The sequence below is a fragment of the Callorhinus ursinus genome, unplaced genomic scaffold (assembly GCF_003265705.2).
Source record: "Callorhinus ursinus isolate GAN/ISIS: 27379988/994484 unplaced genomic scaffold, GSC_fseal_2.0 scaffold49, whole genome shotgun sequence".
Taxonomy (NCBI): domain Eukaryota; kingdom Metazoa; phylum Chordata; class Mammalia; order Carnivora; family Otariidae; genus Callorhinus; species Callorhinus ursinus.
This window is the reverse complement of record NW_027397111.1, coordinates 7331223-7349512: the sequence shown is the minus strand read 5'-3', so window position 1 is coordinate 7349512 and position 18290 is coordinate 7331223. Positions and strand designations below refer to the sequence as shown.

Below are 18290 nucleotides of genomic sequence, written 5' to 3'. Positions count from 1 at the left end.
ACACTAAAGCAGACACATTGGTCAGTTCTAGTTCTGGTCTCCAATGAGTCTAATCTTTATGTCTTAAAAACGAACAGTTTGCTCTCAAGAACACAGGGTCCTAAATGAAAATCACAACGAGGGCACAAAACAAACTGGAAAACTGTGACTAAGATGTTTTCGTAACATAGTTGATTGACAGGAAAATCACTTTGAAAAATGAGGTCTGTTTTGATGCACAGGACCAACTGTAATATCTTGTAACTTATAATCCCAAAGGTTTTAAGTCAGAGCAAAAAGATAACTAGAAAGATGACACTTCTTAGTTTTTTAAACAAAATAATTACATAGTTTTAAAAATTAATGACTGTCTGGGGTGTCTAGGTAGCTCAGTTGGTTAAGCATTTGACTCTTGATTTTGGCTCAGGTCATGATCTCATGGGTTCTGGGATGGGGGCCCCAGTGGGGCTCCTCCATGCTTAGCGGGAATCTGCTAGAAAGAGTCTCTCCCTCTGCCCCTCCCCCAACTTGCACACACACCCATTCTTTCTCTCTCAAATAAATAAATCTTTTTAAAAAATAAAATTAATGACTGTCTAAAACATATTTACTTACATTTTTGAATAGTTGCTCGGCAAGTTCTCTGACATGCTTTATTATCTTCAATGGGTTATTTTCTTCAACTTTAATTCGCTCTACTTCAAAAGCTACCAACTTGGAAAAAGAATCAAATGGCAAAACATCAACTCCAAAATATGGTAAATTAGAAAACTGTGTGATAATTTCTTACAATTTGCAAACCAAAAAGCATCTAAAATATATGTTATTATTAAGACAAAATATTTTACATTTTTACTGGGTTTCACCTTTAGTCTAGAGTTACAGAGTCAATTGAATCCTTGGATAGTCTGGTGGTCTATCCCTGATGATTTAGGGCCCTATTTCTTTTTGGAAAAAATCCTTTCTGGAACTGAGAGAGACCCCCTCATTCTTCAGGCCTCATTCGGAGAGTTTTCTCACTCAGAGAATTTCAGATGGTCAGAAAGTCTCCAAACATTTCCCTAACTTACAAAACATGAACCAAATGTTCAAGTCAGGTGACTCAGACTTTAGTCCTAGCTCTGCTGACACCATGATTTGGAGCAAGTCACTAAAACTCCTGAGCTTCAGTCTCTTCATCTCTACAATCAGATGGAAAAACAAAATGACCTTTGACCTCCTTCCAGTGCTCAAATTATTTAACGCTAATCCATTTCCCTACTAAACTAATTTACTGGGAGAACAGTGTATCCATTTGAAGCAGAGAGAGGAATACTAACAAGAAAAAAAATGAGTATCAGAAAGAAGGGTAAAAAGATGATTTTTTTTAAAAAGGGTATAATATAGGACTTTTCCTTCTAGAAACTAACAGATTCACTGGAGCAGACAAACATATAAAACTCTGACTCCACCTATTCTAGGCCAGGAATCAGAAAGACTGTCAAACAAAGGCAAATACATCTTTCCTTCTCCCGGGCCGACGTGATGGGTGTGGGGACAAGGCGACACACAAAGCAGGCTGCCTCTCAAAGCCTCTACACTCTTCAGTGTGGTAGCTGCCCTGGGGTAGATGAAAACAAGGATCCCTCTTCCAGGAGCAAGTGCTATTTTTCTTTAAAAGCGCATTCAAGCAATTTAAATGACCCAAGAGAAATTACTTAGGTTTGGCATCTCATTCCTTTTAGGCCTTTGACTGAAATACACATATGAACAACTAGCTTTCAAGTAACAACATCAATTAGACAGGAAAAATCATAACTGTAGGGAGAACACAGAACTGGATGAACGCTAAGGGGAGACTCAATAGGACTTAGTCCTTGCTTTATCATCATTTCCAATCAAGAGGCTATATGTATATCCTATGCACATAAATGTAGATAATAAATAATAAGTTGCCACATAAAGCTAGAGACCTAACATGAAGCTTAATACAAACCAAGTGGCTCTCAGAGTCATTTACTCTGGGAAAGTTTGGAGGAAGTGGTGAGATAAGAGCAGAGCATGAAAAATAGGAAGCCATGGTTAGACTGAAACGTAGAGGGTTGACACTCCAGGCAAGGGAAGGATTTACAAAAAACAGTCAGAGGCTATGGCAAGCAAGTTTTCTGCAAGCAATCACTCTGACTTACTAGTGATGAAGCTGCCATAAGGAGTTACTAAGAGAATTTAGATAGGAAAAATGAGGGGTATATAAACCAATGTTACTATTCAGAATGCTTCAGAGACTAGTAGAATGTGAGAGCTAGAAAGGACCTTGGGGAGCATCTAATGTAACTCCATTAAACATTATGTATCAATTACTGATACATATTAGCCCGGTGATGGGTATTAAGGAGGGCACGTATTGCATGGAGCACTGGGTGTTATACACAAACAATGAATCATGGAACACTGCATCAAAAACTAATGATGTACTGTATGGCGACTAACATAATAAAAAAAATTATTTAAAAAAATCAGATAGTTAGTGATCAATCATATTAAATGTTGGTATCAGGGAATCAGTGATTAGTAATTCATCAGAAAGAACTGCTTACATCACAGGGCAATCTCTCCTAAGTTTTCATATGCTTTGTGTTATTAACTAAAGTTTCTGGTACAGGTCTCCATACTCAGAACTACAGCATGTGCCCCTTCTTTCATTCTTATCTGTGATTACTTAACAATCTTTGCGGAAAATAAAAGATCCTTCTCTGAACCGAGATCTTTAATAACTTGATTCCTATTTTCTCCATACAAAACAAAACTACCTAGGGACACTTGGGCGGTTCAGTTGGTTAAGCATGTGCCTTTGGCTCAGGTCATGATCTCAGAGTCCTGGGATTGAGCCCAGCATTGGGTTCCCTCCTCAGCGGGAAGCCTGCTTCTCCCTCTCCCACTCCCCTTGCTTGTGTTCCCTCTCTCACTCTCTCTCTCTCTCTCTAATAAATAAAAACAAACAAACAAAAAACAAAATAAAACCACCTGCAGCAAAACATAATCACTATTACTATTCTCCACTATCTTGGGTGCTAAAGTTTTCCTTTTATACACTTTAGAGAACTTTTAGATTTATTGGTTCCAATACAGTGCTCTTTCAGAAATTGAAAGGGGGAGCGCCTGGGTGGCTCAGATGGTTAAGCGTCTGCCTTTGGCTCAGGTCATGATCCCAGGATCCTGGGATCGAGTCCTGCATTGGGCTCCCTGCTCCTTGGGAGCCTGCTTCTCCCTCTGCTTCTCTCTCTCTCTCTCTCCCCCCCTCTGTCTCTCAGGAATAAATAAATAAAATCTTAAAAAAAAAAAAAAAGAATGGATGATAAAAAAAAAAAGAAATTGAAATGGGAACAGTATTCATTGTTCTATCCACCAGAATGAGCTGCTGTAAACGCAGTTAAATGATAAATGGAAAGATGTGTTAAAATAAATCACAACTAAGACGAAACAGTATCCTTATTTGGAGTCACATTTGTCCTAATTTTCCCTTTATATGGCCAATTCCTTGAAGATAGAAATGAAATCTGCCTTCCATATATTTAAGATCTCCTACGGGACATAGACAAATGTTGATTATTGGTTAGTATGAATGCCACTGAGTGATTATCATAGGGAAAGGGAGGGAAGACAAATCAGAGAGGGAGACAAACCATAAAAGACTCTTAACTATAGGAAACAAACTGAGGGTTGCTGGAGGGGAGGTGGGTGGTGGAAAGGGGTAACTGGGTGACAGACATTAAGGAGGGCACATGATGTAATGAGCATGGGTGCTATATGCAACTGATGAATAACTGAACTCTATCTCTGAAACTAATAATACACTATATGTTAATTAATTGAATTTAAATAAAATAAAATTTTAAAAAAAGAATGCCACTGACCCAAACTATGGCTCTATGACACTAATAGACTAAATGTAATGGTAGTCTGAAATCACATACCTATATATTAAACCTAGACCTTTTTCTTTCTCTGAAACTGATAAAGGAATTACTGTATTACTGCCTTCAAAAATAAGTTTTATTTATATAATCACTGTCACTTTTTCAAAAAGGTTTTAATGAACTACTTAAATTCAGTTGTTCAAGATGTTTATGTACTTCTGTGACATCCTATATTTTTCTTTTTTTTTTTTTTTTTAAAATGACATCCTATATTTTTCTAATTTTTCAAATCCACATTATAAATACCAAGATCTAATAAGCATAATAATAAGTAACGTTTGGATTATTTGATATTCAATTTATAATACATTTAGGATTTTGAGCACTGGGTGTTACATGCAACTGATGGATTCTTGAACACTACATCTGAAAATAATGATCTACTATATGTTGGCTAATTAAATTTACATTAAAAAAATACTACTCCTCTACTTTTAATCACTAGTCCAATTTTGTCTGCAAATATGCATTCATTTGATAAGAACTATACCTCATCAAAGAGATCACAGGATCTATAGGGAGGACCTCTTTCTGAAACAAAACCTGCAAATGCCATTCCATTGAGAACTTTAGTGAGGAAATCATTCTCAACCAAACCACGCTGCCCCAAGAAAGCTGTCTGTAAAGAAAGAAAAAGTGAAATGAATAATTTATCACTTAGTAATGGATGAATGGTCAAAACAAAAACAGAAAGATCAAAGCCTGAATAAATATCTTCACGCATAAATGTGTTGTTATAAAATACAGTCTTTCAAAAAGGGCTTTTGATATCTGAAATATTACATGTATTCGAAAGAATAACAGTAAGTCTGTCCATAAAGTGGGAGAAGAAATTACAAATTAACACTCAATTTTAAAAGAAAAAACAATTTATGTGCGCCTGGGTGGCCCAGTTGGTTAAGCAGCTGACTTGATTTCAGCTCAGGTCATTTTCTCAGGGTGGTGAGTTGGAGCCCCACGTTGTTGGGCTCCGCACTTAGTGGGGACTGTTTGAGATTCCCTCTCCCTTTCTACCTCCCCTCTGGGCACTTTCTTTCTCTCCAAAATAACTAAATAAATCTTAAAAAAAAAAAAGAAAAACTAATTTAGAATTAAATTTTAATTTTTGTACTTTTAATTAATTACTCTCGTTTTCTCCAAAATAACTAAATAAATCATAAAAGAAAAAAAATTTTAAATTAAATTAACAAACTCTAACGAAAAACATGTCAGTTCCACAGTGTTGTTAAAAATTATCATCTAATCACAAAGCAGAGACTTAAAAAATAACCACATTTGATAAACTAAGGTCAAAATACACAGCTAAAAAAAAGACAACCAAGTTGTTTTATTAAATTAGAGGCCATGTTTTGGACACATACAACATGGTAATGTATCATCTTACCTTGTGAAAATGTATTACTGGTTCTGCATGAATTCTTATAAGTTGTAGGCATGATCTATATCCTTGGAAAAGTTGTGCAAATAATCTAAGAAAAACCGCACGTATTTCTTTATCCTGAAAATATAAAAAGAAACACGTTAGGTAACTGAATTTCTTTAAAAAAAAAAAAAGAAATATCACAAAGACAAAAAGTTGAAAAGAACCTGAGAGATTATTGAATCAATCTGTCTGCACTTCCTACACATAACTCTTACTTGTGGCAGTCCTGAGTGGTGGGCATCTAGCCTGGCTCATTACTGAATGGGGTAGGCTGTTAAATAGTTCTTTTTTCAAATGAACCAAACAAAACTTGCCTATAGTATATCCAATTTTCCTCTCAGAAAAAGTCAGTCTCCCCCTTCACCAAGTTAGAGAAGGACATCTTTCCCAAGTCATTTGATTTTTACTTCCATCAAAAGAATTACAGTCACAAATATAAAAGAAAAAAACTCAAAAGACTGTATTTTAAAAGCTTATGAAATTCTTCCAAAGTTTATCTAACTTAAAAAAATCTATTCCTATATTAATAAGGTATGACTTAAAAATTGGTTTTGATGATTCAGGTTTTAATAAAAATCATAGTTTTGGAACTGAAAGGAAACTTACAAATTTATTTGGTCAACCCCTGGATGAGGAAATGCTCAAGAATGCTTAAATAACTTATCAAAGGTATCCAGTTCTGTAAGGCTCTTGATTGGCCACAAAGATCAACTCTAAGAAATGCATTGGGAAAAATTTTTTTTCAGGTGAAATTTAGATTTTTATTTTAATTATTTCTCTTTTGAATTTATAATTATTTTCATTCAACTTGTTTTTTTTTTAATTTTATTTTATTATGTTATGTTAGTCACCATACATTCCATTAGTTTTTTTTAATTTTTTATTGTTATGTTAATCACCATATATTACATCATTTGTTTTGGTGTAGTGTTCCATGATTCATTGTTTGTGCATAACACCCAGTGCTCCATGCAGAATGTGCCCTCTTTAATACCCATCACCAGGCTAACCCATCCCCCTACCCTCCTCCCCTCTAGAACCCACAGTTTGTTTTTCAGAGTCCATCATCTCTCCTGGTTCGTCTCCCCCTCTGACTTACTCCCCTTCATTCTTCCTCTCCTGCTATCTTCTTCTTTTTCTTTTTTCTTAAAATATGTTGCGTTATTTGTTTCAGAAGTACAGATCTGTGATTCAACAGTCTTGCACATCATTAGTTTTTGATGTAGTGTTCCATGATTCATTGTTTGCGGATAATACCCAGTGCTCCATTCAATACATGCCCTCCTTGCATTGGGAAAACTTTAAAAGGGCCTTTATTATATATTAACTCTTACTTACAAGGCTTCTACCTGGAATTATTTTCATCTACCTGTCAAACTTGACTCTCATTGTCAACAATATCCGTTTCCATTTTTTGTAAGCTTCCCCCTTTTATCCTTGCCTGGCCCTTTCGATTTGATACTGGGCATGGTTTTCCAGGCTACAACACACACTTACTCTTGCCTCCTCAGGGCAACAGTCTTACCTCGACTCCCTCCCAGTCTGCGTGCTGCCCTGTGGCTCCTCCGAGAGCAGGTCATAAGATCAGTCAGTGACTATTCAATTAGAACATCTAATCTGGTACACTTATTATACTAGGCTGTACATCTGACTCTCACTACACTCAGCTTCTTCAACAATCCTACAAATAAAAGTACAGCTCTATTTAAAAACATCAAATTGAAATATTAAACTTCTTACCAGCATTTTTGAGTGGGATAAAGCTGTTCGTGGAGGGGGAAAAGCATGATCTGCTACTTCCAAATCTGGGTGTAGAATCTAAAACAAAGAAGTTTGGTTATGTACAAAATCTTAATAGCAGTAAAACCTATTATTTAACCTACTTGGAATACTAAGATGAAAAAGTTTCAGTACATGAATAACAATATATTTCCTCCAGGAAACAATACAGTTAACTGAGGCAGCTCTGTATGTACTACTGGGGAAAGATCTCCAAGACAAAATATTTAATGAAGAAACATGTGCTAGAAAAACACACATAAGTATGGTCTCATTTATTTGAAAGTAAAACAAACCTTAAACCTCTCTCTTGGTCTGTTGATCTATCTATCTACCTACACACACTAAACATATAAATGAAAATGTAAAGTTCTGAAAGAATATACACTAAACTATAAAATACTAGTTACCTCTGGGAAGGGAACAGTCTAGGGCAGAGTGATTTGTCTATATAGTTTAAAATGTTAAACAAGCATTTGTTTTTATGTTTATTAGTGTAATTATAAATTAATTAATTAATTAACTGAAATACTGAGGACCAAGTGAATAAGCTTATGAGCCTCACAGTCTAGAGGGATAAAAGTACAAAACAATGTGCAAGTACTATAAATATATAAAGAATAATAAGCGAAGCATCAAGTATAATTAATTCAACCTAGGGAAAGCTAAAAAAAAAAAAGGTAATAACTGAGTTAGGTTTTGAAGAAGAGCAGGCTGGGGAGCAGTTAGGTAAAGATCTATGCAAGACTTAACACAGAGAAAAAGATGAAATTTCATCAGTAAGTAGCAAATTTTTCTCTTGGCAGAATTATTTTCAAATACGCAAGTTTGGGTAGTATACATATAATAGACAAAAATACTTTGGCTAACCCCTGGATGAGGAAATGCTCAAGAATGCTTAAATAACTTATCAAAGGTTTCCAGTTCTATAAGGTTCCTGAATGGCCACAAAGCTCAACTCTAAGAAATGCATCACACAAAATTTTAAAGGGGCCTTTATTATATATTAACCCTTGCTTACATGGCTTCATGACAATACTTAAAATTGACACTAAAATATTGACAATATTTATAACCCAATCATTACTACAATATAATAATACAGTATAATTGATGTCTAAGAAATCGTTCATGGTTTTTACACAGTTCAAGTACTGTGTTGCCATTTGATCACAATTATTTACTAACCAAATGAAGCTGTTATAATTGTGTATCAAAGCTCCCACCCAGTTCGTCAAATATGATTTCTTTTTGGTTCTAGTTTGATAATACACTATGTTCTCATGTCTTATTCACAGCACTATACTATACCACACAACTGACCATTGTGCTTGACAACTACAAAAACAGGATACTCAGTTTTACCAAATTCATTGATCAAATTTGGTGGCATAGGTGTTGCAGGTTAAGATATACAGTGTGCAGCAGAATCTCTACCAGGAGACATTGACTTAAGAACTAAAATCTTAATATTTGTTCATTCTGATACTTAATCCCTGAATAAGTATAAATATCATTATTAAATAATCATATATAAGATTTAGAAACTTATGATTTCTAGAAACATTAAACATTTTTTCAATCACTCAAATACTACCTTCTCAGCTTCTGCTATATCCATATACTACCAATGTAGTTATTTAGTTAATATTTTCCTTTAAATTGTCTTTAAATCAACTCACCTATTTAAACCTAGTATTTTCTTAGATGATATCATCTATGAAATCATAGGTTTTTATGTTATTTTTATTATGATAAATACATAATTATTAAAATAAAAAGGTTTCACATGCGACCCAAAATCATCTCCATACTTCACTTTGGTAAACAGTCCTTTAGTCATCCTATGCATTCAACATTCATCCTATAGATAACGTCCAGGAAACAGAGGCCTAGAGATAGAATGTGAGTTGCTCGGTAGTATCAAGTGGCAAGATGCAGACTGGAATTTAGGTCTCCTCCGTCCTGCACTAGTATTCTTTCCACTCTATCACATCTTGTATTCTAGATTATGTTAGGAAAAGTCAGTCTTCTCTAAATATTCACATCCCATTGATACCACTGTTAACAATATAAGGACTAATAGAAATTTGAAAATATTCTAAGAATAAAATCCTTCCTGGTAATCCTAGACTCTGAGTTCCTATTTAAGTTACTATTTAAGGGGAAAATATTTTTTAATTAATTTTTTTTGGTTTATTTATTAATCTCTACACCCAGTGTGAGGCTTGAACATATGACCCTGAGATCAAGATCAAGAATCAGTGCTCTTCCAACTGAGCCAGCCAGGCACCCCATAAAGGGAAAATTCTTTTAAACAGCTAAGACTGGGATATTATTCAAGAATATGAAGGCTGGGGTGTCTGGGTGGCTCAGTCAGTTAGGCATCCAACTCTTGATTTGGTTTATGTCATGATCTCAAGGTTGTGAGACTGAGCCCATGTCAGGCTCCATGTTGGAGGCTACTTAAGATTCTCTCTCTCCCCGTCCCTTTGCCCCTTCCATCCCCTAAAAAAAAAATATGAAGGCTTTAGTTCTAGTAAGGCTTGAAAAGGAATGCATAATTTCTAAGTTTCAATTTTCTGATGATGAATAAATTAGCACCTAAAATTTTGTCAGTAAAATACAATGCTCTAATTTTAAAAATCAACTAAGGTAAGGGGTGTCTGGCTGGCTCAGTTGGTAGAGCATGTGACTCTTGAGCTCAAGATTATGAGTTCAAGCCCCACACTGGGCATTGAGCCTACTTTAAAAAAATTATAAAAAAGAAAAAATCAACTAAGATAAAATAACTATAAAAACATTAAATGTATCAGTGAGAAACACCCAAACTACAAGAGTTATTAAAACTTTACTCCAAAGAATGTTGGATATTTAATCTCTCAATAAGTTACAGTTTTCTGTAGTAACTTAAAAACATTGGCAAGACAGTATCACACTATTTGCAAGTAGCAGATCTACCAAAAAGGAAAGAGATGCCAACAAGGAGGCTGAAGGAAAAGGAGCAGGTACTATCTTCCAATAATGGATGTTAGGGAAACCAGGGATTTTGAGGCAGAGTCCGGTCTTATTTTCACAGGTATGTTAGTATGTTTCCAATACTTAATACAGTATTCGGTATATATTAACTACTAAATAAATATGCTGAGTGAAAGAGTGAATGTAGAAAAAACAAACAGTCACAATTTAAAGTATATTCTTCAGATAATATGTAGTAAAGAATCCTATTCTAAATATTCTGTGAGAATATATTCATGTTTTAAGAATATATAACTCTTTTTAAAGTAATTATACTGCCAATGATATCTAGTTCCAATTACCTGAGTTTATAGTTAAATCAAAAGAAAATTACTATTAAAAATGCCATACCAAAGAAAGAGCTGCTTGAGTCTGATGTAGAAGTGGTTCCGGGAGGGAAGAGAGGTGAATACATTCAGGAATTTTAATAGTGCCTCCATCCAAATCTGCTATGATTACATCTAGCTAAAGGAGAGAAAAATTAATCAATAATTAATAAAATGCATTTATTGCCAAGCAAAGTAATCTGACCTTCATTAATTCAAAATGAGAGGAAGCAGGTGTGGAAAAGACTCTTGACTGTCCATAGCAACTACCATGTATTTCCTAGCTTTCTTTGAAATTAGCTGTGGCATGTGACTAAGTTTCTGCCAATGGAATATGAGAAGTGATGTGTACACTTTCAGGTATTCAAAATAGAGAGGATATAAGGCTTTGCTATGTTCTCTCCTTCCTAAGGCTGAAACTATGAACTAACAACAACCCAACCTTGAACATTCAGATGATGCCAATGCTTAAGGCAATTCTGGTGAAGAAACAAGAAGGAAAGAAGCTTGGATCATGAATGAGTTCATGGAGTAAGCCGTTCTGATATAATGGAACACCACTATGGACGGCTGCATGAGTGTTAAATAAAATTCCATTTCTTTTGAACCACTGTAGTTTGGATGCTTTGGTATAGTAGTTTAGCCATATCCTAAATAATATAGTACTCATTACAAGAGTTAACAAACAAAGCAACTGGTATATATCAAAATGGTACTGTTTGGGTGCTTAAGAAAGAAATTGATTTTTAGCATTTTACAATAGTCTACTTAAAAATAACTGACATAGGGGCGCCTGGGTGGCTCAGTCGGTTAAGCAACTGCCTTTGGCTCAGGTCATGATCCTGGAGTCCCAGGATCGAGCCCCACATCGGGCTCCCTGCTCAGCAGGGAGTCTGCTTCTCCCTCTGACCCTCCCCCCTCTCGTGTTCTCTCTCTCTCCAATAAATAAATAAAATCTTAAAAAAAATAACTTACATAAAAATTAACAGAGAAACTAGCCAGGACTGCTGAAGTTATAATGCTGATAATAGGTTTAAAATTCATTCTAATTTATTGATTAAAAATTAAGAAACTTACTTTTGGAAACATCTGGCTTGTCCTACCTCTAGAAACTTTATATTTAGTGGGAAAAAATTACCTGTCAACCAGACGGGTATGCTTCTAATTAGTACTAACTAGGTTTTACTAAGTATGTTTATTGATTTATGCATATTTTATATGGTGATACCAAAGTTAAACAGGAACTAGATATCAACATATAAAGTAGGAAAATAATATATGAATGAGGGTCTTGCTTCTAATTACAATGTTGAATTGTCTTTTTCAGTTTTAATGACACCTATGATTTGATTATAATTATAATTATGTATAATTAACAACAGAGTTATCTCTGTTGACATTTAAAACTAAAACAAGAGTAGAATTACAAAATCTGAAGAATCTGTGGATTGAAGATATGATACAGCCCACCCTTTCAGTAAAGAATTTTTCTTAAACTCCCTGAAAAGTGTCATGGAATTTGTTCCTTGTACTCCACTTACAGGTACATTCCTTACTTAAGGCAACCCATTTTTCATCACTGGCCAGCTCTAATAGTTGAAAGCTCTTCTACTGAGGAAAAATGTGTCTCTATATCCGCTATATCTACTGATTCTATTTCAGCTTTTCAGAGCTACAAAAAATGAACCTTCCTACAACGGTCACTTCAGTATTTATCTTTAGCTATCAAACAGTATCAGGTTATTACCCGAGAAAATTTCCTTAAGGGCCTCACAGGATATAGTTTCTAAAGTCTTGACAATCCTGGATGTCCTTCTCTGAAGCTCATTTTTTTGTGACAGTACCTCTTAAATAAGTTCAGTACAGAGAAGTAAACACATTATTCCAGAACTGGCTTAAATATAGAACATTCCTTTTCTTCTTTGGTATTTCTATTCATATGGCATTAAGAAAAGAATAATTTGGTGGCATTCATACTGAAGGGTTCATATTCCACTAAAACCCTTCACTCTTGCAAATGCTTTTTGCTTTTTAGCTACCAGCCATTCAGGATTAACACAGCCTCATTTCAAAATATGAATATATTACAGCACTCATAACAAAAGTATAAATAAAATACTAATTAATGGATTATTTCATCTTCCTTTCTCATATATAGGATGGAGAATACAGAAAGATGAAATTAATATGTCAAAAGATGGGCATTTAAAACTATTAATAAATTCATTCTGAAGATCTTCCATACTTGCTATAAGAAGAAACTAGTGTATTTATATTTTTCAGTGATGCTTTTCTTCCAGCCAATCTTTCCTGTTGGGAATGCAACAGATCTGAAAATAGTAATTAGTTGAAATATTATAGGACTCAAAGAAATATGATAAGGTTTTGGCCTCAATAACTGGCAATTTAAAGATGAATACTTACAAGTTCATGGATATCAGTTTTAAAGATAGAATGTACTCCAATAATGAAAGGCGTCGGGGAACTCAGAACTTCCAGGAGCTGAGCCGGGAGAATGGGAATATAGGGATAACTGGAAATAATAAAAGCGTACGTGAGCTATATTTGTTTTCCCATAACATGAACATATTTTCTTTCACCTGTATGTGGTATGAATTTCAGAATACCTACATTTAGAAATTATCAATAATATTCTCATGGATGTTAATATTAAATATTTTAAAAGATAAAAAAATCTTCATGTTTTGAAAGAGATGATCAGATATAACAAGATATAAAGTAAATGGAACCCAGGGCAGCTTCCTTATCCCTTATTCCTCGGAGGCAAGTAGTCTCTTTAGGTTTGTCAATCTTGCTTGAAAGCATCTTTCATTACATAAAAATCCGATATCCAGGAGGTAACAATGACTACCTGATGGGCCCTCTCCCTTAATACTAATGATGATTTGTCTAAATAAAACAATCATTCAAATTCCATTTTCTATACCTGATGTTTGAATTCACTCAGAATGGCAAAGTATAAAAATTAAGGCCTAGAATGCTCTTATCTAGGGGTTAAGAAAGGCACATAGATTAAAAAAAAGAAAAAAAATTTTTAAATAAAATCTGAAACAGTCCAAATTTTTTTTCTAGTTTGTATGACCTTAATTTTCCAAAAATGTTATGATTATCAAATTGATAAAATAGTATATTAGAAAATATTTTATTCATAACACTATCAGGGCATCATTGTTTAGATGTTTTGTTTTTTACTTTTTACTATGGAAAATTTTAACATTCCCCTATGCCCCCAGAAAATAGGGAGGAAAAAAGGAAAATGAAGCCTCATGTATCCAATGCAGATTTGACAATTACCAATGCAAGGTCTCATTTATGTTTCTACCCATTTTAAAATTGTTCTCTTCTCTACTATATTATTTGAAGCAAATCCCAGACATCTTATCATTTATACATAAATACTTTAGTAGGTATCTAAAAAAAGGTAAGGGATCTTTTTTAATATAACCATAATACCATTATAACCCCAAAAATTAATAACTCTTTTATATCAAATAATCAGACAAAACTAACTTAAGACTTTCACCACTAACTATATTCAAAGAGAATTAAATGTTGCTGACAATATGATTCAAATTATTTTTGCACTAAATTAATCAACACTCAGTAATGAACAACTTGGAAAATTTCCAAATTCTAGGTTAGATTTCCATCAGAATCATGTGTACAGCATAACTTTGTAAAATATGCCCCTGTGGTTCAAAACTATTGTGCTATGACATTTCAACTAATCATCAGTAAGTAATGCAGAATTTAGCAACAAATTAAAGTACCAAGTTAAAAACCTCACCTATATTTAAGAGGAAACATTAAAGATTCCAGGGCTCTGCAAGCATCACTAAGTCTCTGGAAACTTGCAGAATGGAAGAGAACCTTATTTTCTGTGAGAACTGCACAAAAGAGGCTGAGGACATTTTGAATTCCTGAAAATACAAGAGCAAATGCTTACCAAATGCATTTCATTTTATATGTGTTGCCAACAAACAGACGAAGAATGACATGGAACGAAAAAGCCAGTATTTTTGAAATCTCTAAAAAAAACTATTTGGTTAAACTATAAATTCCATATAACCTATGAGTATCTGTTTTTCCAAACTTTCTCTTTGTTTATCTTTATTCTTCAAATCAATGTAACACTCATTGAACATATTAGTTGCTTGGAAATACATTATTACCTTCTTTTCAACTTCATCTCCATGGACTGTACTTAAATTCCTGTTTTAGATGCTGGCACTGTTCAAAATAACTTTTTTCCCCCCTTAAAGTCCATTTGTCTGATGTTAATATAACCATGCCAAGTTTGTTGTTGAAATTTTCCTGGTATGTCTTTTTCCATCTTTTCATTTCAACCTTTCTCTACTTCTTGGAAATACAGTTGACATTTTAATAAATCTAGTCTGACAACCTTTGTCTTTTAAGTAGATCATTTAATTGACTTACAGTGATTATTTCTATATATACATATATATAATCGTATTCAATATTTTTTATTTGTTCTACCTTTTTTCTCCCCTTTCTAAATGATTAATAATTATCCTGGACCTTCTTTTATCCCCTCTGCTAGTACAGAATTTATAAGTCCTGTTTCTATTTTTCTAGTAGAAATGGTAGAAAATACAGCATTCATACTTAATGAATTGAAGTTAAATAAATACATTGTTTCTTATCTTCTCCTTTTTACTACTGGTTTTTTTTTTTTAATATTAGTTGAACCTTAATGACATGGACCCACTATATCAAAGTCTTCTAAGGTAAAATACTTCCTATAACTCCCTTTACCATGGCTTGTCCTTTCACACGAGGCATGCAAATTTCTTCTTGGTCCATTATTAATTGCTATCCTCTTTTATGATTCCCAACTTATCTCATATGATATACCTGAACTTACAATTCAGGTTTTTAATTTTACCTCATTTGGATAATGTAAGAGTTTTATAACTGGTTTCTCTAATCCAGTCCTTATTCAGTTCAGATCTATTCTCCACAGTCTAGCATGATGGACATAAAATACAAATCTGATTATGTCACTTTCATGCTTCAAATACTTCAGTATCTTCCCATTCTTTTGGGTAGTTACTTTCAAATGTATTCTGTTCCAAAGAAGCAATTTATTAAGAGAAGCTTTGCTTCAACCTGTTTTATATATTAATCGCTGTGAGCCTTGGTAAAATGAGAGTAATTTTAAAACCTATCTTAGAGGGTTCCTATAAAGAAGAAATGAGATAATGCATGGAATTCTCGGTATGGTACCATGTTAAATAATCAAGACACATTAGCTGGTATTATGATTATTATTGTAATTATTGAAGTTGCTAACATTAATTTGCTTTTAAGTCAGGGTTCTGATGCTAAAAATGTTTGAAGACACCTGACTACTAGATTAAGGCTGAGCTCCATGCCAAAATATCTTTATGGTTTTACATCCATATTTCCAACCCAGTTGCTACCTCCCACACTTGTATGATCAATAGTAAACTAACTGAGTTCTTAGAACACTTCTTTCAGCTTGATAACTCTGCTTCTTTTGTTCACCTTCACTGTACCTGATGTCCCCTTCATTAAAATGTGAGTCCCTCAAAGATAACACTGGGCCTTATATAGCACTGAATATATAATAGGCACTCAAAAATGTTTCAGTGAACTGAAAAGCTGTCTGAACGCTGACATGAGTCACTATAAAGAAATATTAAAACTTTCACTAAAAGATGTCAGAGAATAACTTTAAAAATTCAGATAGGGAAAGTGTAAAATGCACAGATCATAAATTAAAAGATTAATAAGTTCAATTATTTTATATTGAAAATTTCTGTCAAAAAATAACATAAAAAATGAGGACAAGTCTCAGACTGAGTGAAATTGCATAGAAAGTATATAAATGTAAAGGGATAATCATCTAAAATATGTTGCCCTTGGCTAAGGAAATGAATCCAAAACAATACAGCTAAGACCAAAGTGAAAGAGCTTCCTGCCTAATTTTTCTTCTAGGAGTTCTATGGTTTTCAGTTTTACATTTAAGTCTTTAATCCACCTGAGTTTATTTTTCTGTGTGGTTTAAGAAAGTGTCCAGTTTCATTCCTTTGCATGAAGTTGTCCACTTTTCCCAACATTATTTATTGAAAAGACTGTCTTTTCCCCATTGAATATTCTTGCCTCCGTTTTTATAGATTAATTGACCAAATTAGGATGGGTTTATTTCTGGACTCTATTCCATTGATCTATATATTTCTGTGCCAGTACCATACTATTTTGATTACTTTGTAGTATAGTTTGAAATCAGAAAGCATGATACCTCCATCTTTGTTCTTTCTCAAGATTGCTTTGGCCACAATATTGTTCTTTAGAAATTTTTTCCTACAGTCAAGATTTGTTCTAGGATCAGATTCTCCATTTAGTTGTTGTGTTTCTTTAGTCTCATTCAATATGAAACATTATTACAACTTTAATTTTTAATTCTTAAAATAATCACTTTAGGTTAAGCTAGTGCTTAAGAGGGAGGATGTCAAGTACTTAGTCATCCCGATTATGGTATTAGGCAATATAGCTTTTCTGGAAGCTTAGACCTGAATTTGTTATGAATAAAAATAATAATAGATACTTTAGATTAACGGGAAGAATTTCAACCAGCTCCTGATCACTTTCTAATAAAAACTCTTCAAAACATGTTAACCATTAAAAAAATGTACAATACTTATTAGCTCAGTTTTTCTTGGTTTATGGAAACATCTATGTAAATATAAAAATAAGTAATTTAGAATTATGATTAAAGTATTTGCTTAAAAAAACACAAACGTATTATCTTAAAGCTCAGCAGGACATAAGTCCTATTTTGGGGTTTTCTAGCTTCTAGCAACTTCCCACATTCCTCGGCTCATGGCCCCCTTCCATCTTCAAAGCTGACAAAAGCCATTTGAGTGTTTCTCATTTATGTGATGTCAGAATGCATCATTCTGACACTGACTCTTCTGTCTTCCTCTCTCATCTTTTAAAGGCCCCTGTGATTTACACTGGGCCCGCCAAAGGAACAGACCCTTGAGTTAGATTTTTAAGAATAAGAAGTTAGTGAGGGAGACAAGAGCAGAAAGGCTTTCAAAGCTGACAGAAAACTACGTGCAAAGAAACAGAGGACTAAGGAGGAAAAGGCACTGAGAAACCTGTAAGTAGTTCTATGAGGGGAATGTTCAAGAAGAATTTGAATACCATGAAAAGGAATCTAGGCTTTCTTTCCTGAAGACTCTGGGGAAGAACTTTTTCCTCTCCACTCCTATCTGAACCCTGTGCAGTCCCCCACAAAAAAAATAATACATTCTGATAATCCATCAGAAGATAATATTCATAGTCAGCTTCATTTAGTATTAGATAAATCGTGAAGAAGGCAGGCATGTAGTTTTAAGGGACTCTATCCACTTACATCAATCAAAACAATCAGTTTATGATACCAAGCGGGAAATATTATACTATACTTACTAAGACAGGATTTAAGTTAGGATTTATATTAGAAATGAGTTAGGGACAATATTCTAGTGCTCAAAGGGGAAGTTTTCCATTATCCAGAAAATAATATAGTATATACATACAAATAATTTACCCATGTCTAACTGAAGATTACCTAAATTTTGTATTCTTAAATATCACAGACGCTTTCTTGAGTTTCAGATATAACAATCTCAAATATTTTAAGAAATTAATGTTTTTATTCCTAAATAGCAATGTTTCTTGCTGTGTTTATAGCTATGCAGTTATTGAGAAATTCAATTTCTTTGAACTACAAGTCATAATCAGTTTTCTACATAA

At 33.8% G+C, this 18290-nt stretch overlaps 1 protein-coding gene across 3 annotated transcripts in view; it reads right to left on the bottom strand.

Moving 5' to 3' along the window:
• Positions 1–18290, bottom strand: part of SBF2 (SET binding factor 2) — a 467005-nt gene that overhangs the window by 189646 nt on the left and 259069 nt on the right. For all 3 annotated transcript variants that reach the window (XM_025848643.2, XM_025848644.2, XM_073882924.1), the window contains exons 7-13: positions 14290–14422; positions 12906–13014; positions 10507–10620; positions 7099–7176; positions 5320–5433; positions 4426–4554; positions 595–693 (exon numbers count right to left, since the gene is read on the bottom strand). In XM_025848643.2, coding sequence (XP_025704428.1) covers positions 595–693; positions 4426–4554; positions 5320–5433; positions 7099–7176; positions 10507–10620; positions 12906–13014; positions 14290–14422 — 776 coding nt within the window. The remainder of the gene's footprint in view (positions 1–594; positions 694–4425; positions 4555–5319; positions 5434–7098; positions 7177–10506; positions 10621–12905; positions 13015–14289; positions 14423–18290) is intronic.